This window comes from Mesoplodon mirus (assembly GCF_964341445.2).
Source record: "Mesoplodon mirus genome assembly, chromosome: 13".
NCBI lineage: Eukaryota > Metazoa > Chordata > Mammalia > Artiodactyla > Ziphiidae > Mesoplodon > Mesoplodon mirus.
In genome coordinates, this window is record NC_138989.1 from 62,095,565 (window position 1) to 62,123,294 (window position 27,730).

At 44.0% G+C, this 27,730-nt stretch overlaps 1 protein-coding gene across 1 annotated transcript in view; it reads left to right on the forward strand.

Moving 5' to 3' along the window:
* Positions 1 to 2,611: 2,611 nt before the first annotated feature.
* The window catches only part of SLC14A2 (solute carrier family 14 member 2), a gene marked incomplete at its 3' end in the record, with an annotated part of 60,638 nt that continues 35,519 nt past the window's right edge, over positions 2,612 to 27,730 (forward strand). Inside the window, exons 1-6 of the mRNA XM_082640139.1 lie at positions 2,612 to 2,682; positions 6,865 to 7,055; positions 15,851 to 16,031; positions 17,015 to 17,204; positions 21,842 to 21,970; positions 26,107 to 26,299. Coding sequence (XP_082496265.1) covers positions 6,876 to 7,055; positions 15,851 to 16,031; positions 17,015 to 17,204; positions 21,842 to 21,970; positions 26,107 to 26,299 — 873 coding nt within the window. The 5' untranslated portion in view covers positions 2,612 to 2,682; positions 6,865 to 6,875. The remainder of the gene's footprint in view (positions 2,683 to 6,864; positions 7,056 to 15,850; positions 16,032 to 17,014; positions 17,205 to 21,841; positions 21,971 to 26,106; positions 26,300 to 27,730) is intronic.

A 27,730-nucleotide genomic window follows, 5' to 3' on the forward strand; every position in this document is an offset into this window, starting at 1 on the left:
AAACAGATCCCAACCACCACATGGGTCAAAGGCAAGGTCAGAGCACCTCCGGGTGGTCAGGAAGGTACCGTAGTGATGACAGGGCCAGGCTGTGGGCAGGATCAGGGTGGATAATGGAGAACAACACACATGATGCAGAATCAAGCCTGAGGGGGCCATGGGGTCAGAGGAGACCTCCTGCCCAAGCCAGTGGCATATGCTCAGGCACAGGGGGCCCAGCCCTCAGGCAGAGCCACAAGGGAGCAAGGACAGTTGCCACCTTCAGTGCTGCTTAAGTTTTCCCCCAACTAACCCCAACTGATGGAGGCACTTGACACATTGTCCCCAGGTGGTCTGGGGACATGCCCAAAGCGGCCAGCTACAGACTCGAAATGTCTGTCCAGAAATGTTTATTTTAAAAATTAAAATGTTTGCATGCTACCCTTTTATAAGCAATGTTTGCTTAAATATACAACAATTTCCCACCAAAAACAATTAGCATCTGGAGCAGTGTGCATATCCCGTCCAGAGGTAATGAGACACTCAGACCTGGAGCACCTGAGAAGCTTTTTGAGCCATGATATGACCAAATAGTGTTTTAAGATAATATATCCACCACCAGTGGGGAGGTGGAAAGGGATGTGAGCTGGCCTGGACAGGGGAGGGCCTGGCCCAGAGGGAGAGAATAGACTGATGCAGACAAAGGCCCTCTAAGGGAACTCTGATGGCCTGGTAATTGCTGCAGTTGGGATGGTGAGGCAGGGGCTCAGTACATAGCACATGGAAGGGTCATCCCACTTGAAAAGTGTCAGCTGAGAAGGGTGTGGTGTGCACATCTGAATGTCCTTCCAAACACAAGCTAGTATCTAAGGTGGAGATCAAAGGTCTGGTCTCTTACCTCCACCTCACATAGACTCCTGAGACTTTCAGCTGAGGGCCCTGGTTAAATTCCCAGCTACAGGCCCCAGCCCTGGCCCTGAAGGAGAGGCCAGAAAGATACAGCCCCCGGCACGCTGGCCACCAGCCGTCTAACCCCAGACAGTCTGCTGATGGCCCAGAGGAGTTTTGCTACCTCCTGACTCCCGTCCCACCCACCTGACCTTCTGGCCCCAGTGAGTCAGGCTTCTCTGAGCCCAAATCAAACTCATTGGGCTGGAGCTGCCAAGAAAAGCTCTGAGCCACTCCTAACAAGAGGCAGCACTTGGCCAACCTCTTAAACAACTGGCCCTGAGAAAGGCACCTCTCACCTAGGCCCAGTGGCCTGCCAGGCCCCTTCCTTTCTTCTCCAGCCTATCTGTCCATTGGCCTCCCTGGGGATGATCCACCAGGCCATGGGCCTCTTCTGTCCCCATTCCAGCATCCACTGAGCCCTGCACAGCTGATTTCTCCCTTTCAGCAGCTGTCCACCAAGCTCAGGGATCAGCAGAGCCCCTGGCCTAGGGACCCAGCCTGACACAGCAAGGTCCTTCAGAGCGAAGTCCCTGCCTTGGATCCTGCTGTCACTGTGATCGTAGCAAGACGGCAGAGAGTCTGGGGGCCTTGTCTGCTGAGCCAAATCAAAGGAAGCTCAAGGGGTCTGCCCTAGAGAAAGGAAAGTTTGGACTCAATCTCTGAAGTGCTCTTATGTGGCACAGGGAGTGCGAGCGTCCTGTGCCAACATGATAGACAGAACCAGAGCCCGCGCTGGGTAAAACTCAGGGGCTTGATGTCAGCTCCACAGACCCAAGGGGTTTCCAGTAATCAGAGCTGTTCACAGTGAGAGCAGACTGCCTCATGGGGCTGTGGGACCCCAGCCAACAGTCAGAGGCACTAAAAAATGGACCTTCAAAGTTTGAGAGAGGCAAAGGATATCCCTTTCCGTCTTACGGTTGAAGAAACTTATGGAAACTCTCCCTTTCCATAATTGTATCAATTGTAAAGTCTTGGGCAAAATTAATCAATTCAGTAAATATTTTGGAAAACCTACTAATCACTTTTCCTTCTCCAGGACACTGCAGCCTCAGTAACTCAGTTGGGTGGAAGATGACGTAAATGAGGCCATTTTAGATTCAACCCCCATGACAGGGTCACCGGCAGACTTAAACCCAACAAGCCACAGCGAGGGAGAGCTTCAACTGTGCACTGATTCACACCAAAACCTCAAGAGACCCCTCAAAAAAACAAAACAAAACAGAGGGGCTTCCCTGGTGGCGCAGTGGTTGAGAGTCTGCCTGCCGATGCAGGGGACACGGGTTCGTGCCCCGGTCCAGGAAGATCCCACATGCCGCGGAGCAGCTGGGCCCGTGAGCCATGGCCGCTGGGCCTGCGCGTCCGGAGCCTGTGCTTCACAACGGGAGAGGCCACAGCAGTGAGAGGCCCGCGTACCGCAAAAAAAAACAAAAAACAGAAACCCCTCAATCACAGGCCCTTTCCTCTCATAATTGCAGGAATATGCCAGGGAGGGTGCAGCTTCTCTTCACTGGGCAGAGGCATGTTTTTACATTGCTACTGGAAACAGTCTTTTAGAGAAAAGAGCTAGAAGAAGAATTTCAAAATTAGTACAGTAGAGTGGAAGCCACGCTTTCTGATGTTGGGAGGTGAAATGGGGTCCAAGTATATGGACTGAGAACTCACAGTCTGGCTTCTAACACCCAGCTTCGCCGTGGTTGCTGGCTGACTCCGGCTCCAGCAGGCCCACAACTGGGATTTCCTGGCACAAAACAGGTGTGTATTTTTTCAGGCATTTCCTTGGCTGGAGTGCTCGCCTGCCTCTTGCCTGCTCAGCCAAGCCCTAACAGGAAAGCCTGGGCTGGTCTCCCTGAGGCAGGGAGGTTGGGGAACTGCCCTGTGCTTCGACAGCCGTCCCTGCATCCCCCCCACCCTGCCCCACTTTCCCTCCACGCTGACAGTCTGCTGACTCTCTCCCTGCCTCTCTACCACCGCAGCTCCGTGCCCCCTGGGGTAGCCTAAGGGCACACAGTAGGTATTCAACAGGGAGCTTCTTACAAAGAGGAAGGAGGGCCCAGTCTATCTGGGGAGCCCCCTTGCGGAACGTTGAGGCCTGGCTTTTTGGAGAGACAGGAGGCTGATCCAAACAACCGTTTCTGTCCACATTTCTGAGGGAGAAGAGGAGGTGCGGGCGGCCAAGGAGAGCGTTCTCACGCCAAGCAGATAATTATGTGTTCTTGGAAGCAGGTTTCATGGACTGGCTCAGAACTGAACTGGGAATGGGCTCTGAGGGCTGCCGCCTTCTGACGGGACGTGGCTCGGGCAGCGATTTCACTGTCCAGTTTTAACAAGTGGCCAACGCCTTATGGAAACTTTTGAAAGGCGTTCTGTTTCAGACCAGCCAGCTTGCACTTCATCTGGTTGCTTTAGCCATCTTTCCCTTCAATTTGGGAGCACACTGAGGGAGGAAAATAAAAATCACTGTGCACCTACTGTGTGCCAAGAACCAAGTCAGCAGTTTCACTGTCCTAAGAACCCGTGAAAGAGGGAGAGACAGAGGCCCATGCAGCACCTCCTGGCAGAGAAAAGAGTGAAGCTGGGCATCTCAGCTTCCACAGCCTTTCTCTTTCCAAACAGTGACCTTCTCTTTACAAGGCCATTTTTGCTGCATGTCTCGCCCCTACCCCAAAGCCAAAATTCCCCCATTTGAACAGGATAAACATTCCCATGGCAAAGGAACGCTGTGTTCCCCAGAGGAGATGCAATCACGTTGTTCCTGCCGAGGTTATGTGGGCTTATGAAATAGGACACTGGGCTGAGGGCCTGGCCCCGGGCTGGAGGGCTGCCTGCCTCCCCCGCCTCCCCCAGCTGTGCCCTGCAAGGCAGTTGGAGTAATAGAAGGAGCCCAGGGTGGGAAACTGGGTCTAATCTTGACTCTGCAGCAAGCTGGTGGCTTCCCTGGGTCTCTGCTCCCTGTAGCCACCACAAGGCAGCAAGTTTGCTTCAGAAAGTGCACAGAGTTAATCCACGTGAGAAACAACTCTTGTTTTGCTTTCCTGGGCCTTGATTTCTCCATCGGTAATTGGGAATATTATCTGCATACAGGAGGGACTCAGAGGAAGAGAAGATGGAGGCTTTCTGGAGACACTCTGGAGAGTACTTCCATTGTGCAATCATTCATTTTTCCATAATCATTAAACATATATTGAGGGTTTATTATGTGTCAGGCTTTCTGCTGAGCAATGCAAATACAGAAATCAACAAGGTAACAGGCCCTGTTCTTAAAGGGCTCCTAATATATACACACATTTTTCATCAAAAAAATATATAAATGTTTGAAGTCCCGCAGTTAGAAAACAATTCCTACTCCTGTATTCCTGAGCCCCATCACTATGATTTTTTATCATATTTCCTTGATTATATAATATACCTCTTTCTCATTTTAACATTTCTTAAATCAGGGTGCAACCTGCAATTTTAATTGGCAGCATTTTCTTCTTTCTTGGTTATAGACAAAACAATGATATATCTTACAGTTGATAACATCTTCGATTCAATGAAATATGTTTGGGGAAAAAACTTATTTTTCAACTGGATTTTTAATGTAATTCACAGCCACTGAATTTAATACACAATTTTTCCAGAACATTTCTAGTTCATTCAGATATATAGTGTCATGCAGATCGTGTGTCTAGATATCTCACTGCCCCTCACGTTTTCAATTAGGTGACTTGGAAGGAATCATACCAACAGGCCGGGATGCTGTATCACCTCGTGGCCACCAGAGGGAGAGAGTGCATTGGGAAGGGACGGATTCTCAGGCTTGCGGGCTTTCCCTCTCCTAAACCTTTCCAGGGTGCCCCCTCCAGGGCAGTCTGAAACTCACTGAAACGCCACCTGCAAAGTCAAAATAGAGGAAAGGCCCTCTTTCAGAGCCATGGCAGAACGACAAAGGGGAGTTGGTGGGATCTGAATGATGTTTGCTGACCCATGCTAAAAATCACCCATGGTTCAAATGAGCGCTTCCTGGGAATGAGAACAAGTGCTAGACACAGCAGAGTTTTGCCTCAAAGTGCAGAGCTGGTGGGCAGCCCCACACCTTCTTAAACCATTCAACACCTGAGACCCACGGTGATTTGTAAAGTTCCCCCACTCTCGCAGTTACCTGTAGCCTTCCACCCTTCCTTCCCCCCTTTTCTTCCTTCCCTCCTTCTCCTTCACTTAGCTACTTATTTATTGAATACCTACTATGTGCCAGGCTCTGTGCTAGGAGCTGGGATACATCAGTATAAGGAAAAATACTGGGTCCCATGAGAACATGTGACAGGAGACCATCCGGGAAGGCATCGCTGATAGGTGATAATTGACACAAAGGGAAAAGTAGGAGTCCTAGTAAAGAGTGAGGGAGAAGCCTTCCAGGCAGATAGACCAGCATTTACAGAGACCCTGAGGTAGAAAGTGCTAGAAGGAGGACAGTGTGGAGCCCAGAGATGAGGGGCAGGAGAAGCACAGGGCGGGCTAAAGCATAGACGAACTTGGTGATGCAGAGCCTTGAGCACCATGTTAAAGATGTGGCTTTCCCTCTGTAGCCACTGAAGGGATTTAATCAGGAAACAGACATGAGTAGTCTTGAGTGTTAATATGATGACTCTGACTGCCTGTGGAGCACGGCTTGGAGGAGAAATCTGAGAAGAGGTAGAGGTGATCATTTGAGAGTTATTGGAGAAGTGACAAGAAGTAATGACAACCAAGTGGTGATACTGTACATCAAGGTGTATCTTAGAGATAGAATTACTGGATTCAGAGAGCAGAAGAGAAGGGAGCATGAAGTTTGGCTCCTGAGTTGTCTGAAGGAGCAGCTTGGAAGGGGGAGGGGACTTTTCCTGGGATGGGCCCCTTTGAGGGAGGAGGACAGGACTTGGGGAGGGAACATTATGAGTTGTCTCAGTGTATTAAGTTTAAGCTGCTTCGGGAACATCCACATGCAAGTATGAAGTAAAGAATTAAATCTATGAATCTAGTGCTCAAAACTGGGCTGGAAATGTTAGATTTGGGAGTTACAGGTATGTAGATGGAAGGTTAACCCATGGCAGCACGGACCAATGAGGAAAATTCTAGCTCATACTGAGATGGGACTGTGGGCAGATCCAAAACCACCTCCCAAAGAAGCAATAAAGTCGAAGTCAAGGAAGACGTAATTGAGCTGGAAGAGGCCAAGCAAGAATGGCTGAGACAGGAAGAGGAGAAGTACAGAACTACCAGGGGGCAGCTGGACTAAACTGGAAACTAAGGACGCTGGGCAGAGGTTGTTCTAAAACCAAGTCCTGGCATAAGCCCTGGCCCAGTGGTGAAAGGAAAAGGAGCCCCCCATAGAGGGACCAGTGCACATAGCCTCCGAGAGATCATAGCAGAGCTGCTTACTGCTCCTGGGGAAGGGAAGGGGGCAGGAGTTGGAAAGGGCACTGAGGGCAGAGGGGAGAGAGGGGGCACTGCAGGCCAACTGTCAGCAATATAAGCTGCACAGCAACTAAGAAAACAAATCTCTCTTAGACCCCCATTTGGTTGGAAGACCCAGATCCACATGTATGTATCAAGGGGGAAAATATATGTACAACTAATTACCACAATAAGAGAGTACAATGGACGATATGAAAGGTAGAGAAAAAATATTTTAGTGATCAGGAAAAAAAAAGAAATCTAGTCTAACTGGGTGGTCAGGGAAATCTGCACAGCAGAAATGGACTTTCTTCTGGGCTTGGAAGAATGGGAGGATTTTGAAAGGTACAGGTCACGTGGGTTGAGGAATGGCTTCAGGCCCCTCTGGTAGCCCAAGAGACTGGAGGAGTAGGTCCTTTGTGTCAGGACAGACCTCAGTCCTCCTGGGGCCTCCATCCAGCCTCGGTCAAGTGCCTGAGGCCCCATCCTGACTCACCTGCTCTTTCCCTTTTCTTTCACCAGTCACATGATCCATGAGTGGCCGCCACATGGAAGAGATGTCTGACACTCACATTCACAGCAGTCCTCTCCTGGCAGAGCCTCTTTCCAGCAGACACAAACTCTACGAGTCAGAGCTTAACAGCCCTAGCTGGCCCTCAAGCCCCCAGGATACACACCCGGCCCTGCCCCTCCTGGAAATGCCTGAAGAAAAGGTGAGGAATGTCCCTCCCAGGGTGTTTCCCAGGTGGATGGTGGGAGGAAGAGTGTAGAGAGATGCTCTCCCAGCACATGGGACCTAATGCCATGGAAGTGTCACCGCTGGGGAGATTCTGCCCCCCAAACGTGCTCACACCCACAATCAGCCCTACTTGGCCTTAGATGGAAAATGTGGCCCTGTGTGCAACATGATTTTAAGGACAAGTAGAGAATGCACACACACACATACCAGTCTTCCAACCAGTCCCCAAAATCTTTCCCCTTACACCTGCTCCCTTGAGTTACTCTACTATCTCCAAAAGGAAGCCCTCATTCAAACACAGGCCTTTAGCACTCCTTGGACCCAGAAGCACCAAGGCAGCCTGGCTAGCTACAGATTCAGTGGAAGAGGACCCAAGACTGCTTAGGTTTTTTAATGAGATGTAATTCAGGTACCATAAAATTCACGCCTTTAAAGTATACATTACACTGTTTTTTAGCATATTTACAAAGCTCTGCAAACGTCATCATTATCTAATGCCAGAATATTTTTATCACCTCAAAAAGAAAATCCACACTCATGAGCAGTCAGTCCTCATTCCATCCTCCCCCCAACCCCTGGCAACCACCAATCTACTTTCTGTCCCTATGGATTTGCCTACTCTGTACATTTCATATAAATGGAATCATATAATATGTGGCCTTTTGTGGTTGGTTTCATTCATTTAGCATAATATTTTTGGGTTCTTTCAGTAGATCATTCCTTTTTATGGCCAAATAATATTTCATTGTATGAATATACTGTATTTCATTTATCCATCAGCTGATGGACATTTGGGTTGTTTCTGCTTTGAGGCTGTATAAGTAGTAATCCTACTATAAGCATCTGTGTAGAAGTTTTTGTGTGGACACATTTCTATTTTTCTTGGGTATATACCTAGAAGTGGTATTTCTGGGTCATATGGTAAATCTATGTTTAACATTCTAACAAACTGCCAAACTGTTTTTCCAAAGTGGCTGCATCAGTGTATATTCTCACCAGCAATGTGCACATCATGCCACTACACCTCCTCACCAAAATGTGTTGTTGTCTTTTTTGTTACAGCCTAGGTGAATGTGAAATGGCATCTCATTGTGAGTTTGATTAGCATTTCCCTAATGGCAAATGATGTCGAACATCTTTTCATGTGCTTACTGGCCACTTGTATATCTTTTTTGGAAAAATGTCTTTTCAAACCTTTTGCCCATTTTTAAAATTGGGTTATTGGTCTTTTTATTGTGGAGTTGTAATCATTCTTTTTATATTCTGGATATTAGACCCTGTCCAGGTATATAATTTGCAAATAATTTCTCCCACTCTGTAGGTTGTCTTTTCACTTTCTTGATAGTGTCCTTAGAAGCAGAGTTTTTAATTCTGATTAAGTCCAATTTATCTATTTTTTCTTTGATTGCTTATGCTTTTGGTGTCATATGCAAGAAACCACTTCCTTATCCAAGGTCACAAAGATTTACTCCAATGTTTTAGTCTAAGGGTTTTATAGCTTTAGCTCTTACATGTAAGTCTTTTATCCATTTTGAGTTCCCTTCTGTATATGGTATTAAGTAGGGGTCCAATTTTAATATTTTACCAAGTGGATATCCACTTGTCCCAGAATCATTTGTTAAAAAGATTATCCCTCCTCCACTGAATTGTCTTGATATTCCTATCAACAATCAATTGACTATAAATGTATGGGTTTGTTTCTGGATTCTCATTTCTATTGAACTGATTTATATGTTTATCCTTATGGCAATACCACACCACCTTGATCACTGTAGCTTTGCAGTAAGTTTTGAAATGGGAAAGTATGAGTTCTCCAACTTTGTTCTTTTTCAAGATTGTTGTATCTATTCTGAGATCCTTAAATTTCCATATGAATTTTAGGATGCAACTTTCAATTTCTGAATAAAAATAAAAAGGCAACTGGCATTTTGATAGGGATTGTGTTAAATCTATAGATCAATTTGGAGAATATTGTCATCTTAACAATATTAAGTCTTCCAGTCCTTAGACATAGGTTATCTTTCCTTTTATTGAGTCTATAATTTCTTTCAGTGATATTTTGTAGTTTTTAAGTGTACAGTCTTGCACCTCTTTTGTTAAATTCATTCCAAAATATTTGATTCTTTTTCATGCTGCATAAATAGAATTGTTTTCTTAAACTTATTTTTTATTGTTCATTGCCAATGTATAGAAATAAATTTGTTTTGTATATTGATTGTCTATCCTGCAAACTTGCTGAACACATTCATTATCTCTAATAGTTTTTTTGTAGATTCCTTAAGGATTTTATGTATAAAAGGATGTTCCATCTTCAAATAGAGACAGTTTAAATTCTTTCTTTCCAACACGGGTCCCTTTTGTCTGTTTTCTTCTTACCTAATTCCTCTGGCTAGAACTTCCAGTACAATGTTGAATAGTAGTGACAAGAGCACACATCTCTCTTGTTGCTGATCTTAGAGGGAAAGCATCCAGTCTTTCACCATTAAGTTTGATATTAGCTGTGGGTTTTTATTATTAGGTTGAGGAACTTCCTTTCTATTCCTAGTCTGTTGATTGTTTTTTGTCAGGAAAAGTTGCTTAATTTTTCAAATGGTTTTTCTGTGTTTATCAAGATAATCATGTGAGTTTTTTTCTTTATTCTATTAAACAATCTGTTGATAGTTTTTATAGGTTGAAACAGCCTCAAATTCTTAGAATTCTCTTTTGGTCATAATCTTTTTTATATCCTGCTTGGATTTGTTTTGCTAGTATTTTGTTAAGGATTTTTGCATCTATATTCATAAAGCATATTGGTCTATAGTTTTCTTTCTTGTGATTACTTTGTCTGGTTTTGATATCAGGATAATAGTAGCCTCACAGAATGTGTTAAGAAGTGTTCCCTTCTCTTCTATTCTTTAGAAGATATTGGTATTAATTCTTTAAACATTTGGTGCAATTCACAAGTGAAGCCACCAGGACTTGGGGTTCTGTGGGAAATTTTGGTTTGGTTTGGTTTGGTTTTTAACTAATTCAGTTGCTTTACTTTGTTATGAGTCAGTTCAGATCTTCTATTTCTTCCTGAGTCAGTTTTCGTAGTTTGTGGCTTTCTAAGATTTTATACAGTTCATCTAGGTTATCTAATTTGTTAACATACAATTATTAATTTCTTTATAATCCACTTCCTTGTAATCCTTTCTTTTTCTTTAAGGTTAGTAGTAATGTACCCTCTTTCATTTCTGATTCTAGTTATTTCAATTTGCTCATTTTTTTCTTTGTCAAACTAGTTAAAAGTTTGTCAATTTTGATCTTTCCAAAGAACCAACTTTTCTTTCCTTCTACTTGCTTTGGGTTTAATTTGCTGTTATTTTTCTAGTTTCTTAAAGTGAAAAGTTAGGTTGTTGAGATAGTTCTTCTTTTTTAACATAGGTATTTATAATTACAAATTTCACTCTACTCACTGATTTAGCTGCATCCCATAAGTTTTGGTGTGTTGTGATTTTGTTTTCATTCATCTCAATGAATGAAATATTTTCCAATTTCTCTTCTGATTTCCTCTCTGATCCATGGATTATTTAGGAGTGTGTTGTTTAATTTCCATATATTTTCCAAATATCCTTCTATGTTTGATTTCTAATATCACTCCATTGTGACCAGAGAATATATTGTGAATGATTTCAATCCCTTTACTGATATTTTTATCAGTAAAAATGTTTTACTTATTTTATGGCCTAACATGGTCTATATTGGAGAAGGTTCCATGTGCACTATAAGAGGTATATTCTGCTATTGCTGGGTGAAGTGTTCTATAGATATGTATTAGGACTAGTTAGTTTATAGTGTTGTTCAAGTCTTCTATTTCCTTGATCTTCTGTCTAGTTATTCTATCCATTTTTTCAAGTGGAGTATAGAAGTCTCCAATTATTATTATTGAGTTGACTTTTTCCTCCCTTCAATTCTGCCAATTCCTGCTTCATATATTTTGGGGCTTTGTTAAGCATGTAAGTGTTTATAATTCTTATATCTTCTTCATAGATTGATCCTTTTATCATTAAAATTGTCTTTCTTACTCTCTAGTAACAATTTTTGTCTTAGCAAAAAATCTATTTTGCTGATCTTAGTATAGTCACTCCGGCTTTTTTTTTTTTTTTTTTTTTGGTAACGGTTTGCACAATATACCTTTTTCCATCCTTACAATCTATTTACATATTTGAATATAAATTGTGTCTCTTGTAGACAAGATATAGTTGTATAACTTTTTAAATTCTGTTCTGCCAATTTCTTTTAATTGAAGTGTGAATCCATTTATATTTAATTTATTACTGATAAGGTAGGATTTATGCCTGCCATTTTGTTATTTGTTTTCTATGACTTTTTTCTGTTTCTCTATTATTTCACTATGCCATCTATTGTCTTAAACAGATATTTTCCAGTGTATCATTTTAATTCTTCTGTCATTGTTTTCTATATGTTTCTAGTTATTTTCTGAGTAGTTGCCCTGGATATTACAATTAAACATCTTAATTTATAACAATCTAGCTTGGATTAAAACCAACTTAATTACAATATTATCCAAAAGCTGTGTTCCTATGTAGCTCTATCCCCACCTCCTTTGTGCTGTTACTGTCATACAAATTACATCTTTATACATTGTATGCCCACCAATACAGACTTACAATTGTTTTATGAAGTTGTCTTTACATCAGAAGGGGAAAAAAAGAATTACCAAAAATACATTTATACTGTCTATTATATTTACCTATGTAGTTACCTTTACTAATGCTCTTTATTTCTTCTTGAGATACTAGTTTCCTTCTTAGTGTCCTTTCATATCAGCCTGAAGGACGCACTTTAATATTTCTCATAGGCAGGTCTACTAGCAATAAATTCTCTCAGGTTTCATTTATCTCAGAATGTGTTAATTTCTCCTACATTTTTAAAAAACTATTTTACTGAATATAGAATTCTTGATTGACAGTCTTTCTTTCAGCACTTTCAATATGTCATTCCACTGCCTTCTGACTTCCATGGCTTCTGAAATTGGGTGTTAATTCTATTGAGGATTTCTTGTATGTAATGACTTGATTCACTCTTGCTGCTTTCAAGAGTCTATACAAAATTATGCTTGTCTTTGATTTTTAATAGTTTATGATATGTCTAGGTGAAGATCTCTTTGAGTTTATCCTACTGGAAGTTTGTTGAACTACTTGGATGTGTCTATTACTGATTTTCATCAAATTTGGGAAGTTGTCAAATATTCCTGCCCCTTTCTCTCTCCTTCCCTTCTGGAATGCCCATTATGCATATGGTGGTACACTTGTTGGGTCCCACAGGTCTCTGAGACTATGTTCATTTTTCATCTTTCTGTTTTCTTTCTGTTCCTCAGATGGGACAATCGCAATTGACTTGCCTTTAGGTTTTCTGATTCTTTCTTCTGAGTGCTCCAAGCTGCTGTTGAGCTCCTCTAAACAAATTTTTCATTTCCATTTTTATACCTTTCAACTTCAGGATTTCTATTTGTTTCTTTTTTATAATTTCGTGTTTATTGATAATCTCTATTTAGTGAGATTGTTCTCATATTTCTCATAATCTCCTTTAGTTTTTAAACATGGTTTTCTTTTGTTCCCTGATGATATTTTAAGGTGATTTAAAATCTTTGTTTAATAAGTCTGGCCTTCCTCAGGGACAGTTCCTATTGATTGCTTTATTTCCCTTGTCTCATACTTTCTTGTTTCCTTGCATGTCTCATAATTGTTTGTTAAAAAACTGGATGTCGGGCTTCCCTGGTGGCGCAGTGGTTGAGAGTCCGCCTGCTGATGCAGGGGACACGGGTTCGTGCCCCGGTCCGGGAAGATCCCACATGCCACGGAGCAGCTGGGCCCGTAAGCCATGGCCGCTGAGTCTGCACTCTGCAACGGGAGAGGCCACAACAGTGAGAGGCCCACGTACTGAAAAAACAAACAAACAAACAAACAAACAAACAAAAAAAAACTGGATGTCTTAAATAATGTGACAACTCTGAAAATCAGATTCTTCCCTCTCCCCAGGGTTTGTCGTTGCTGGCTTGTTTGTTTAATGGCTTTTCTGGACTAGTTCTGGAAAGTCTTTATTCTTTTGTCATTTGTAGCCACTGAAATCTCTGCTCAGTCAGCTTAAAGTTTAACTAATTATGGGACAGAGATTTCCTTAAATGCCTGGGATCAGTAAGCTTCTCAGTCTTTGCCAAGGAGAGCTGTCTGTGTGTTGGGGCATCTTCAACACTCACCTAGGCAGTTTTCAACTCCACCTAGCCTTTAATTTCTGCTTCCATAGAGATTCAAACTCAGCCAGAGGTGAGAGCTTAGGGCATTCTCAGGTCTTTCTTGAGCATACACACTGTCCTGGGCATGTGCAAGCCCTACACATGCATGAGGTGTTCTAGATTCACAGCAATATACCCAAGCCTTTTAAAGCCCCCTTTGGATATCTCATTCCCCAGTTTTTCCTTTTAACTTTTTGATTAGCTTCTTGTTTTCCTCAACTGTTATCCACCACCTCCGGCACATTTTTTTCCAGTGTTCTCATTGCCTTAATGGAGGAGAGAATTTGAGGAGGTCCTCACTTCACCATTTCTACTGACATCTTCAAGACATTTAAGTTTTGATGCAGTGATGAGGTTAGAGAAATCTGTAGACCATCAGTATACAATAGTAATATAATATGAGCCACACATGTAAGTTTAAATTTATATTAACTACATTTTAAAAAGTAAAAAGAAAAAGAAAGAGGTGAAATTAATTTATTTTATTTTTTATTGAAGTATGGTTGATTTACAATGTTGTGTTAGTTTCAGATATACAGCACAGTGATTCTGTTATATATATAACTATATATATATATATTATTGTTCAGTTTTATATATACATATACATATATATATATATATATATGTATATATATATATATATATATATGTTCTTTTTCAGATTCTTTTCCCTTATAGGTTATTACAGAATATTGAGTATAGTTCTCTGTGCTATATAGTAGGTCCTTGTTGGTTATCTATTTTATATATAGTAATGTATATATGTTAATCCAAACTAACCATCCCTCCCCCCACTTCCCCCTTGGTAACCATAAGTCTATTTTCTAATTCTGTGAGTCTATTTCTGTTTTATATATAAGTTCCTTTGCATTATTTTTTCTTTAGATTCCACATATGAGCAACATCATATATTTGTCTTTCTCTGACTGATTTCCTCATCTAGTATGATAATCTCAAGGTCCATCCATGTTGCTGCAGATGACATTATTTCATTCTTTCTTATGGCTGAGTAATATTCCATTGTATAAATATACCACATCTTCTTTGTCTATTCATCTGTTGATGGACACTTAGGTTGCTTCCATGTCTTGCCTATTGTAAATAGTGCTGCAATGAACATTGGGGTGCATGTATCATTTTGAATTATGCTTTTCCCCATATATATGCCTAGGATTGGGATTGAAGGATCATATGGTAGCTGTTTTTAGTTTTTTCAGGAACCTCAATACTATTCTCCATAGTGGCTGCACCAATTTACATTCCCACCAACAGTGCAAGAGGGTTCCCTTTTCTCCACACCCTCTCCAGCATTTATTATTTGTAGATTTTTTGATGATGGCCATTCTGACTGGTGTGAGGTGATACCTCATTGTAGTTTTCATTTGCATTTCTCTTATAATTAGTGATGTTGCACATCTTTTATGTGCCTTTTGGCTATCTGTATTAATCAGGTGAAATTAATTTTAATAATATATTTTATTTAGCCTAATATATATGGATACGTATATTATTATTTTAATATTTAATCAATATAAAGTATCACTGAGATCTTTTACACATTCTTTTTTCGTACTAAACCTTCAAAACCTACTTCGAGCACATCTCAGTTCAGATTAGCCACATTTTAAGTGCCAAGAGCCATATGGATACTGTATCGGAAAGCACAGTTTTAGAGCAAGGAGTCCTGACCCAAGCGTCCATAGACAAGATTGACGGGGATATGAACTTGGATGGAAAAAATAATTTATCTTTATTTTCACTAACCTCCAATGAACTTTAGCATTTACTTCAATTATAAATATAAGCAAAGAACAACAGCCGTATTAGTAGTACCTGAGATTTTTGTCATTGTCACATGATTGGGTTCCCCCAGAAAGCTGACCTTGAGATGGAGAGTTGGATGTAAGAAGTTTACTGGGGTGTGTCCTTGGAGTCAATACTTGTAGAGAAGTAAAGGCAGCAGAATTAGGCAGAAGTTGGGCTGTGATGCAGTCACAATAAAGGCCTCAGGTGAGCCTACGGTGAGTTCTGGAGCTAGAATGGCCCTATAGAGCTGTCCTGAGTTGTTTTCCCACATAGTCACTCATCAATACTTTAAAATTATAATTGGTATTGGATCTGCTGCCCCTATGTGCATAGCAGGTTTTTTTAAAATACTGTGATAACTGCATTTCAATATAATTGGTTTTCATTGCAATCTTATTTATTTTATTCATTTACAAACATTCTGAAAGGAAGTCCACAGGCCTACCAAACTGCCAAAAGGGATCCATGGCACAAAAAGTTAAGAACCCTGCTATGAGGAATGTGTAGAAGTCCTGGGAAGAGCAGGCCTGCGTGGGGCACTCTAGACAGCATTGCACAACGGACATTTATTTGTCTCATGATCCTCTATCTTTATCAAAAAATGACAATCTTCCCTACCCCCAAATGCCCCTGCTCTCAAAAAGCTATATTATTTGATGTTTTGTCATGGCTCCTCCTTAAAGGATCTTCGGTCATCCAGTGAAGAAAGCCACATTGTGAAGATTGAAAAACCCAATGAAAAGGGTAGAAGAAGAGAAAGTGGGGTAGCCCCTCAGGGCTCTTCGGGCCAAGGGGGCATCAGCCTCTTTCAAGCTGTGGGCTACCTCACAGGCGAGATGAAGGAATGCAGGAGCTGGCTGAAAGGTAGGCCAATGCCCAGGGCAGAAGCAGCCAGACCAGGCCAGAGAGCCAGCCCTCCCTCTGGCTTGGACTGAGGAAGTTGCTCCCACACTCACCCATGGCAGGGCCCCCACATTTGAGGTGCTCCAGCTCAGGGCTGGCTCTGGGTGGCCGTAATGTATCCTACTACCTGAATTCCCATGGTTTCAGAATTCAGTGCATTCCACTGATTATAGTTCTTTGCAAATTCTTCACTCCTACATGGAATAGATATAGGACAACCACATTAGCAATGTAGGAACCATTTTCAAACAAACTGAATGGCCATTCCTTCACTTATTCCACAGCCATTTTTTATGTGCCAAGAAAATATTGGCCTCACCCTCCCCAATGTTCCAGATTCTTCCCTTTTAACATCATTCTTCTCCTAGTTTCCCTAAACTAAATGTTGCAACAAATATCCCTAACATACCCTCCCCCACCTGCCCCCCACTTGTATATGTTGTCCTGGAAACCAAACCAGAGAATGAAACAGAATGCATGTCAATACTCAGTGCCAATACATAACTCAATACTGATTTCACAGCTGGGCTAAAATCATTTCTTTCCCAGCCTTTTTTTCTCCAGACTATATTCTTTGCTGCTCAGATACCAGCCCTCAACTGAGTCATACAGCTCTACACAAAAAGAGTTTCCTTCCCTCCCCACCTCTTCCTTTGGACCAATAAATTTCCCTTGGAATGTTCCTGGGGCTTCCTTACCAACCAAGCCGATGGCTGGAATAACATTAAATTGGTCTCAGCATGGTGCCTCAGTCTGTATGGCAAAACTGACACCACTGTGGACTGATTGTCAGGCCACGCAGAGATTCAGGCTGGGCGCCAGACTGAATGAGGGAAAATGTCCTGGCTAGTGCACCCCTGTCTACCTTGGTTGCCTCGCCAATCAGTGGTCCAGCAGGGAAGCACAGGCTGAACCCTGCTGATGACTCTGCCTATCTCTTTCAGATAAGCCCCTGGCTATCCAGTTCACAGACTGGGTTCTGAGGGGGGCCGCTCAGGTGATGTTTGTCAACAACCCCCTCAGCGGGCTCATCATCTTCATAGGGCTCCTGATCCAGAATCCCTGGTGGACAATTGCTGGGGGTCTGGGGACAGTGGTGTCAACTTTAACTGCCCTTGTCTTGAGCCAGGACAGGTGAGTTCCTCTCTCTGAGGGTCTTGGGTTCTTGGGGTAGACAGGTGGAGAAGTGTTTACTTGAGTGACCTTATTCTAGTATCAGCCAACCACAGCCTCCTGAGTATCAGCTTTAAACATGTCACTGGAGTTCTTTACACAGTTAAACTTCTCCTAAGTTCACAGCAAGTGACAGTACCAGGCCCCATCTGACTGTAGAGACTTCTGGAAACACTCCCTCGAAGGCAGGTGCAGAGGAACACTTAAGCTGCTCTTCCTTCATGGAGCCTACAATGTAGTTGAGGGAGGTAAGACTAACAGATAAGAAATGTCTCAGAATAATGCAAGACAGTATATACAGGAGAGCTCAGAGAAGGCAGACCTCATTAAGTGTTGGGAAGTTTAGAAAGGGCAGCCTTGAGCTAGTGACATTGATGTGGGAGAGAGGAAGGCTAGAGGAGAGGGCAGTGAGGGCATGGGGGGTGGCATGGAGAAGGGAACAACAGGAGCTGAGAGGGGGCAGGTTGGGTCGGCGGGGGGGCAGCTCTGCACTGGTGGCCACAAAGCCCAGTAACAACAACAAGTGCATTTTAGAGAACGGGACCATCTCCTCAGACTTTGCCATATGTTATTCCAATGGTTCCCAAACTTTCCTGATGGCCAGAAACACCTGGAGTGATTGTTAAGAAATGTAGTTTCTCGGGCTTCCCTGGTGGCGCAGTGGTTAAGAGTCCGCCTGCCGATTCAGGGGACACGGGTTCGTGCCCCGGTCCGGGAAGATCCCACATGCCGCGGAGTGGCTGGATCCGTGAGCCATGGCCTCTGAGCCTGCGTGTCCAGAGCCTGTGCTCCGCAACGGGAGAGGCCACAACAGTGAGAGGCCCACGTACCACAAAAAAAAAAAAAAAAAGAAAGAAATGTACTTTCTCAGCACCGCCCCAGTCCCCCTCCCTCCCAGAGATATTCCCATTCAATGGATTTGGAGGTGGGTGGTGTTTTAAACAAGATTCTCCTGGGTAGTTCTGATGATCAGAGAGGCCTGGGAATGCCCAGAGTCTCCAAACTATATTTTGGAGACTCAGTTTGTTTTCAAATTTGGCGGTCACCACTTCATTTGTAGATCATGAATTTTTAAAAACAGGATTTTTAAATTAAAATAATAGAATAAAATAAAACAGATTAGAGTAATCCATATGTAGTAAAGGTAAATATTTTGTGAAATCTTTGTTTCAATCATGTTGGGTGTGTGGGGGGGGTGGGAGTGTGAGAGAGAGAGAGAAAGAGAGAGAGAGAGAGAGAGAAACTGGGCCATACTATACAATATGAACACATTCCTTCCTTACCATGGGGTACTGTCAAATATTGAAAAGCACTGTCGTGCCTTGTTACCTGTGATTCTTCCTGCCACTCCACAAGGTCGACAGTGAAGGTAAGAGGGTCCACATTTTGCAAGTGAGAGAAAGAAGGCTAGCAGGAGTAAGGTGCTCATGGAAGGAGCTACAGCCAGTGGATGGCAGGGTTCAGGCTTGGACACGTGACCTGCGTCTTCTAGGCTGGAGGACAGTGATCTCCCTGGCACGTGGACAGAGTGGACAGCAGAGCAAGGGGTCCCTGGTGACCCCAGAGCCTGGGGAGAGATCTGAGTTGCTTGTGTTATAACCAACGCTGCACTCCTCCAGCCCCCTCGACATCCCAGCTCCACCAAGGCACAGGCGTGGGTCGACTTGTCTCCCATGAGAAGTGTCAGTGCCCCTCTAAGATGGCCTTGGGGGACCACGCCAATTCTAGCTGGGAGGCCATACGAGATCAGATGAATAAGAGGCTGAATTCTTTGGGGTGTAGGGCTGGTAGGCTGACAGAAGAAATGGGCTCCAGCCAGGATTTGTGTCTCTGTTTCAAGCGGTGGGTTCCCTATTCCTTGCTGCCACTCACCTACAGCCTCACGGAGAGCTGGCATAGAAATGGCCTCTGACAGGATCAGCTCTTGTCCGACTGCTCCATCACTGTTCGCCAAAACTCCCCTGAGGTGAACTCCATCCAGCCCACCTACAGGTCACCTTCAAGAAGTCTGTGTCCCTTCCTGCTCTGACAGTCTAATTCGCCAACTTCCCTCCTGACCATAATCCACTGGAAAACTTGCCAAGCCATTCAAAGAGTTGCTCCATGGACTCTTTTTTTGCTCCCATTTTTATGAGGGAAACACACACATTCCCTGCCTAATCTTCCCAAATATCCTGATTAAGAATCTAAGACAAGTGTGCATTAGCTAAAAACCCAATCCCTCAGCTTGGTTTCCAAAGCCTTCCCTGACGGGCCTCACCCAACCTACCATGTAGCATCACACTCTTCCCAACTGAGCACTTTTGCTTCGGCCTAACTAATCCTACCCTTCCTGCAAATCCCTCCTCCTCCAGGGAGCCACCCCTGACTACCCCAGTGCTCTCTGAACCCTCCTTTCTCTCTGAAAAACCACAGAACTTACCCCCATACTATCTTGGATCATTCTCTGCTTTCTGAGTCTTCTCTCCCTGGCTATGTTCAGAACAGGAAGTCCATCTCAGATGTTCCATATTCTACCACGGTGCCTAGAAAAGATTCCAGCCTCATTGCTGGTAGGTCGGTGCCATGTTCTACATCATAGGCTCAAAGCTCTAGGCACCCTACATGACATGTGTACATGCACATCCTTCTGAGGAGCCCCAACTTCACCACTGTCCCCAGTGAACCACTGATGGAGCTGCATATCCTAGTCATAACCTCTACCACCCCCCTCCACCATCTGACTCGCCTACCCCCAGAGCCCCTACCTCTTCTCCTTGTCCACCACTCCTGCTTCCTCCCACCCCCACTCCCCAACCCTTACTTCTGCTACCCCACCCCCACTAGCCCGAGACAGCCCTTTATCACTGCAGCCTCAAGCTCAGCAGCATGATGCTGCAGTGTCCTGGTGGAACATGGTCCTAATGAAGGTCTTTTGGGCATTGAGGTTGAACCTAATTTTATATTTTTGATGGTCAGGGCAGGGATGGGGATGTGAGGCAATGGGTCTCCTTTTGACAATTAAGCCAGAATCCACCAACATTTTGATAGAGAAGGGTTCTGGGAGGGGACTCCCTACAGGGAGGGGCAGCTATGGAGGCAGCCTGTAGATGTCTCCCTAATTTTATCTCCCCTGGATTCCCTCATTTTATTCCTGCTGTTCCTATACACCCAGCCACTGGGGCTGAGGTTCTCCCCCAGTATGGGTCATCAGTCTCTGCTCAGTTTGCCTGAAGCAACTGGTATTAAACTAAAAATGTACTAAATTCTAACATGGAACAGAAATGAGAAAATATAGAGAAAATGCAAACACACTTAAAAATAATGATTCTTCCCCAGGCACGGGTTTCTCAGGTAGTTATTCTAGTCCTGAGGAGATTCTGAACTTCAGTGGTCTTCCCTGCCGCCCCGTTCTTTCTCAGCCCCCTGCCTGCCCACAGCTGCCCCATATCTTCCTGGCCTCGGAGCAGCTAAAGACCCAGCTGTCCCATGTCCCATACAAGTGTCCCCACACAAGTGCCCCATGTTCAGCTTTTCTTGTTGGAAACTGCCTAGAGATGCTCTCCCACCCTCTCCCCTGCTCTCACTCCCCTAATCTCGCTGAGCTGATCTCCTGGTCACTCCAGAGCTGAAGGTTCCCCTATTCCACACCTAAGCTGTGGCCTCTGCCAGGCAGCGGCCTCCTCTGGCTAGAACTCCCTTCCTCCACCATAAGGCACCACGCTTCCAGGTGCCTCCGCCTACAAAACAGTCAGTATCTGTGGTAGGATTTAACACACACTCACATCCATTCATCAACTGCTTGCCTAGCATGCTCCGTGCACCAGACACTGTTGACTGTTGTTGACACTGTCATCAGATAAGCTTTGACCTCATGCAACTTTCAGTGGAAGGCAGGGCAGACCACAGCACACAAAGCTCATTCTCTGCAGTGGCCTTGCAATGTGATTTGTCCAGGCCTGTCCCTCACCCCATTCCCCTCTCCCCTTACCCAGCAGAGCAATGGGAAAGGTCAAGGGCAGTGTTTATTTGGATCAGGAAGAGAAGTCTAGGTGCATACAGGCAACTCTGATGAAGCAGAAGGAGACTCAAGCTTGGGTTCTATGGTGCCTCTGGGCCCTCCTGCTGTGCCGCGGGGAGGGACGTGGGCATCACAGCGGACTTGGCTTGTGCACTCTGGGGCCAACTTCAGAGAGGGGGAAAGCAGCCAAATTCAGACGATTACAGTGTCACACAATGCAGTCAGAGCACACTCTCTCCTCTCTGCCGCCCTCCTGCCTCCTCCTGTCCTATCTCTTTCACACACACACACACACACCCTTTCCCCGTGACACACCTCAGGTTTCTCTTAGATTTCCCTCTATATCAAGCAGTCTAGACTCCCCTGAGAAGCACAGGGGAGCTTAGACACAAAGTGCATTATTTAATTCTAGATCAGTAAGGGTAATCAAGGTGTGTGTGTGTGTGTGTGTGTGTGTGTGTGTGATCTAGAAATGTGCCGGCAGCTGTGTGACTACCCTATATTCATTGACTAAGCTGAGTTTTTTCTGTGAGCACCAGGAGGAACAGACCCAGTAAGTGCCAACAAATTCACACAGCACCTCTGTGTTCAACCCCAGGACCGCCATCGCCTCGGGCCTCCATGGGTACAATGGGATGCTGGTGGGAGTACTGATAGCTGTGTTCTCCGAGAAGTTAGACTACTACTGGTGGCTTCTGCTTCCTGTGACCTTCACAGCCATGTCCTGGTGAGGCACTTCCTTCTTTCTGCTCTCGGACCTACAGGGCCCCAAGGTGCTGTGTCTGACACTGTTGTGGGGCCCAGTGTCTTCATAGTCAACCTGGTTTGTCTCTGTCTCGCAAGAGTCCATGAGTTGAGTGGCAACACAAGAGGATCATTTTGAGTTTGGAATAACATGGAACTTTCAAAGAGCAAATGCTACCTTTTTTTTTTTTTTACTGTGCTGATAACCTCCTCTGAATGATAGGCTTAGTAATAAAGGCTAACATTTACTGAGTATTTTCTACATGCCAGGCACAGTGCTAGGCAAGGGAGGATTATTACTGTCCCCAATTTACAGAAGGGAAGGCTAAGGCATGCAGAGGCTATGCAACCTGCCCCAGATGATGAACCCAGAGTCTGCACTATTCAACTCCAGCCTACATGGGAATCGTCTATCCCGTGGCCTAACCAAGACCCAAAAGCTGAAACTCACCTGTGATAGAATCAGAGGGCTTTCTTGAAACAAAATGTCTGTATTTAAAGCATAGTATCTTTGAACAAGAAGCATCAGTTGAGGTCTTGCTGTGCATTTGCCTCATTTTTCAGAAGGAATAAAAGTCAAGATGAAGGGTGTTAGGAACAAACAGGCCTTTTATGCATGTAATGCTCAGTTCACTTGAACCTACAGTGGGTCTATAGCGTCAAAGGGTCTGGTCGCACCCACTGTCACATGGTGGCAGGAAGCCTGGGGGGAGCCCATGTCCCCCAACCCCTGAACTCTACCACTCTCTGACATGACGACTGATTTTTAACATCTTTCTTTGGTTTCAAAGTCTGGAGTTACTAAAACCAGTTAGTTTAATTTAGTTTAAGTGCTGTTCCGTTACTTTTTAGGAGTGTTTGCAAATAAATTACTACATTAAGCATTCTGGGCAATTTATGTTTCTTCTTAGGATTTCTTTGTCAATCTATCCCGACAAAATGCTAACACAGTCATTTCTGTGGAGATTTCCTTAATGTCCCCCACACGCCATGCCTGAGGAGGAGGAGAACTTGTCTTCATTTGCATACATTTGGTTTATAACTACATAGATTAAGCCCCTCAGACACAGTGCACTGGGTGGCAGTGTGTCTACCGTGCCCCCATCCCCACCCTCAATTCCCAATTTAAAGTGAAAAAAAAGAAAATAAACATTGGGCCCCTTCGCTGACTGAGCTCTGTGATACTTTCTTGGGCACTTCATGAATCCACTCATGCAATCCTGGAAATCCAATCCACAGCGTAGGTCCTAAGTAGTGCTGGAGTTATCCAACAAACAAAAATTTGCCGAGGGCCTGCTATGTGCAGAGACTATTCTAGATGTTGGGGAGAGCTGTGAGCAAGAGAAAGTCTCCATTGTCTGGGAGCTGACTTTCTTCTTGGCAAAGATAGAAAAAAACTCATCAATTGTTCAGTAAAATGATCATTTCAAGATATGATAAGTGCTTTGAGGAAAACAAAATGGGGCAAACGGGACAAAGAGTGACCCCAGACTTGGGTGGTCAGGGAAGGCCACTTTGAAGAGGAGACATCTGAACTGTCACCTAAATAAGAAAGTACCTGCCATCTGAAGATCTGGGTGAAGTATATTGCAGGCAGAACCAGTGGCATATGCAAAGGCACCAACTGGAGAAGTATGATGTGTTCAAGAAACAAGACCAGAGGGGCTGAAGCCCAGTGAATGAAGGAGGGGTGGCAGGAGATGAGGGCAGAAGTAGATGATGGCCAAGGTCCATACACCTTGTGGATCTAGTAAGCCTTTCTTTTAATTGAAGTATAGTTGCTGTACAACGTCATATAAGTTATAGGTGTACAATATAGTGATTCACAATTTTTAAAGGTTATACTCCATGTATAGTTATTATAAGATTGGTTCTATTCCCCATGTTGTACAATATACCCTTGTAGCTTATTTTGTACCTAATAGTTTGTACCTCTCCAGTAAGCCTTTTGATTTTTACAACTGTGATGAGAAGCAGTTAAAGGGTTTTAAGCAGAGGAGTGATAGGATGTGGTTTAAATTTAAACAAATCACTCTGCTGGTAGTGTGGAGAATGGATTTTAGCTGGAGCGGGAGTGGATGCTAGAAACATAGTTAGGAATCTGCTGCAATAACCCACAGAGGACAGGAATGCTTTGACCAGGGTGATGTCCACGAAGGTGAAGAGAAGTGGTTGGGCTTGGGGTATATTTTAAGGAAGGTAGTTGGCAGGACTTTCTGGGAGGCTGTGGAGTTTGGGGATGGGGATGAAGGAAGACTCGGTGCACTCCTGTAATTTGCCTGAGCACCCGGGTTGATGGAGGAGACAGAAAGAAAAACCAGTTGATGATGAGGGACAGGACACAAGTCAAGAGCTCTGTTTGGACATATTAAACTTCAGCCTTCTGAGTAGAGATGCTGAGAAAGAAATTGGATGTGCAAATCTGAAATGTAGTGATCTGGTCAAGATTAGGAAGGCAGAAGCATATAGAAGATATTTCATCCTTGAAACTAAAGGTTGTCACCCAGGAGGAGAGGATTCAAAAAGAGAAAATCCAAGACAGAGCTGTAGGATCTTCCAAGATTTAGATGCCTGGCAGAGGAGCGGAAGAACCACTGAAGGGGACTTGAGAAGGAGCATCTAGAGAAGCAACTAAGTGCAGCGTCGTGGTAGCCCTGACAGAAAGTGTTTCGATCCAGGCGGAGGATCCAACTGTCAAATGAAAGGAGCAGAGAATGACCACGGCAAGAGAGATGTCATCGATGAACTGGACAAAAGCCATTTCTGTGGTGTGGGGAGAACATCCACCTGATTGGAGCGGGTTTAGGAAAGAATGGGAGTAGAAAAATTGGGGACAACAAAGATAGACTCGTTTTGAGGAGTATTGTTGTTCAGGGGGCAGAGAAAAGGGGCAATATTTGGAGCAGAAATCAGAAAGGGGGAGGATTTTTAAGGTAGAAGGTACTAGAACACATTATGTATTTATGAGAGTGACCTGGAGAAAAAGGAGAGGTTGAAGCTGCAGGAGAGAATTGCAAGAATGAAGTCTTTGAGAGACTGGATCCCAAAGTACAAGGAAAAGAATTGGCCTGATAAGGGAGCAGGGACACTTCCATTACATGAAAAAGGCAGAGAGGCAGAGTATGTGGGAACAGAGCAGTCGGAGTTTGAATCTTATGGTCGGGAAAACGAAGCATTTCTCATCTTGTCATTTCTGTTTTCTTAGTGGAGTAAAGCAAGGTGGTTAGCTGAAACTAAAGGGAAGCAGAAAGTGAAGAATTGAGGAGAAAGGAGAAAATGCAAAATTGTTGTCTCAGCAAGTTGGAGAGTTAATTTGCTAGGGACGTATAGTAGGGGTTTCAGGCAGTCTTAAATGCCCAATTGAGATTCATCGTACTTAATTAAAAGTGAGCCAATCAACTGCATCACATGAGTTCAAGTTTTGTCCTGCAGCTCACTGCCTGTGGGTGATGTAGAGTGTTGGGTGCCAGGTGTATGGCCCTTTCAGAGGAAACTGAGGCTAAGGAAGGTTAATTTCCTAACGCAGCTCACTCAGCCCGTAAGTGTAGGAGTTAGGATTTGCACCTCGCTCCATCTTTCTCCAGAATCCACTCTCTCCCCAAGGAAGACACCAGGATGACAGAGGACACGGTCAACTGAAGGTTTCATTTTCACATGGTGGCTCCTAGCATAATTCCAAGTACTTCAGCTGAATTGCTATATTCATAGCAGCCTCCTCTTAGAAGGTTAATTAAAGCATATATTCTAAATGTTATCACAGCCCAGGATACATCGTGATGTACATTGTAATGATCCAAAGGCAATACATGACATCTTGTAAGGATAAGATTTTGTTTAGTTTTCTTGGTTTAAGAAACAAGGAAATATATAAATTATTTTATAACCTTTTCTATAGAAAACAAGTTATAAGACTTTTAAGTTTTGTTTCCCAAAGATGTAGACTTATATTGGACACCTTGTTTCCAGTCCCAGGTAAATGGACCACTCGAGTCTCAAGGGAGCCAGGAATGGCTGTGCCAAGGAGAGGGGATAGTGAGTGGTCCAGTGACCGGAGCTGGCTAGACAGTATAGACTGAAGGATGAGCGCAGCGATTAATCCTTTGCCCCTTCCATCTCCAGCCCTGTCTTTTCTAGCGCCTTGAGTTCCATCTTCAGCAAGTGGGACCTCCCGGTCTTCACACTGCCCTTCAACATCGCAGTGACCCTGTACTTGGCGGCCACAGGCCACTACAACCTCTTCTTCCCCACGACGCTGGTGGAGCCCGTGTCTTCAGTGCCCAACATCACCTGGTCAGAGATTGAGATGTCTTTGGTAAGTCACCAGTGGCAGGTGTGTGGGGCCCTGTTTCCACTGCAGACCGTCTCACTCACCACTTTGTGGATTACTCAGGCTCTCATCTTCTCTAGATGCACCTCCAGCAGATCATGGGTCTTAGCAGAGAGGAGGACAGGAAACGGTCACGGCCACCTCCATATGTTCTTTCAATAAACCCCTACTGAAGACCTTATTTGTGTTGGGCACTTTATCAGACACTGGGAATACATGGAGAACAAAACAACAGCCCTGCCTTCATGGCACCTACACTCTGCACAGGGAAACAGATAATAAACAAGTTTACAGATAAAGGTTAAGTTGACAATACAGAATGGTGGGATTAAGGGGAAAATTTTAAATAAAATAGATAGTTGGTTGAAGGATCAGGACACTAAAATAATGTTTAAAATTAAGATTTTAAAGATACTATCAATAGAAGCTGGGGTTAAATTTTTGTTTATTTTCCATATCAGTGGTTCTCAAGCAGGAGTGATTTTTGCCCTCCTGGGGAAGGTAAATGTCTGCAGAAATGTTATAATTATCAAGACTGAGGAGAAAGGGTGCCACTGGCATCTAGTGGGTAGAGGTTAGGGATGCTGCTAGATATCCCACAATGCACAGGTCAGCCCCTGCCCCACAGCAAAGAATTAACCAGCCCAAAATGTCAGCAATTCCAAAGTTGAGAAACCCTGCTTTATATTCTATCACACATGTACATATTCATTTATTCTACTGATTTCTAGACATCAGAGATCAAGAGATATAATAAAAACCTAACATAAGGTTAGATATATAGAATTGTAAAATTTTGCCTTTGTTAATGAATATAGAGATAGCTAACAGCTTACACTAAAGCAAGTTTATTATGTATCAGACTCTGTTCCAAGCCCTTAGCTTACTAACTCATTTAACACTCATCATAACCCAATACTGTACGTTCTATCATCATCCCCTTTTACAGATGGGAAAACCAAGGCACAGAGGCGGTTAGATCCCCGAGGTCAAACTGTAGCTAGTACCTCAAATATTGTTCACAAAATCTGATTTCTGAGCCCTCCCCCCCAGCCAAGTCCTTTGTCTAGATGTGCTTAAACCTCTGGGTGGCCCTGGTGCCAGGCAGACACCAGGTGGGGTGGACAGCACAGGCCCTGCAGCGTCAGCCAAACTCCCAGCCTGAACCTGTCAGAAAAGGAAAGGCTCCCCTGCCCCTCACGGCAAACGCTGCTGCCAGCAATGCCAAACCTTTTTGAAGCTTTTGTCTTTTTAAAAGCTTTACCTGAGGCTGAGGTTAGAATGGGATCAGAGGCAGGATTAGGGCCTAAATTCAAGACAATGGAAAAGACAGAGCCCTGCATTTAAGCAAAAGCCCATCCTCTCAAATGGAAAACTGCTGGGGTCAGAGCAGGGACGAAACTAACTTTGAATTAT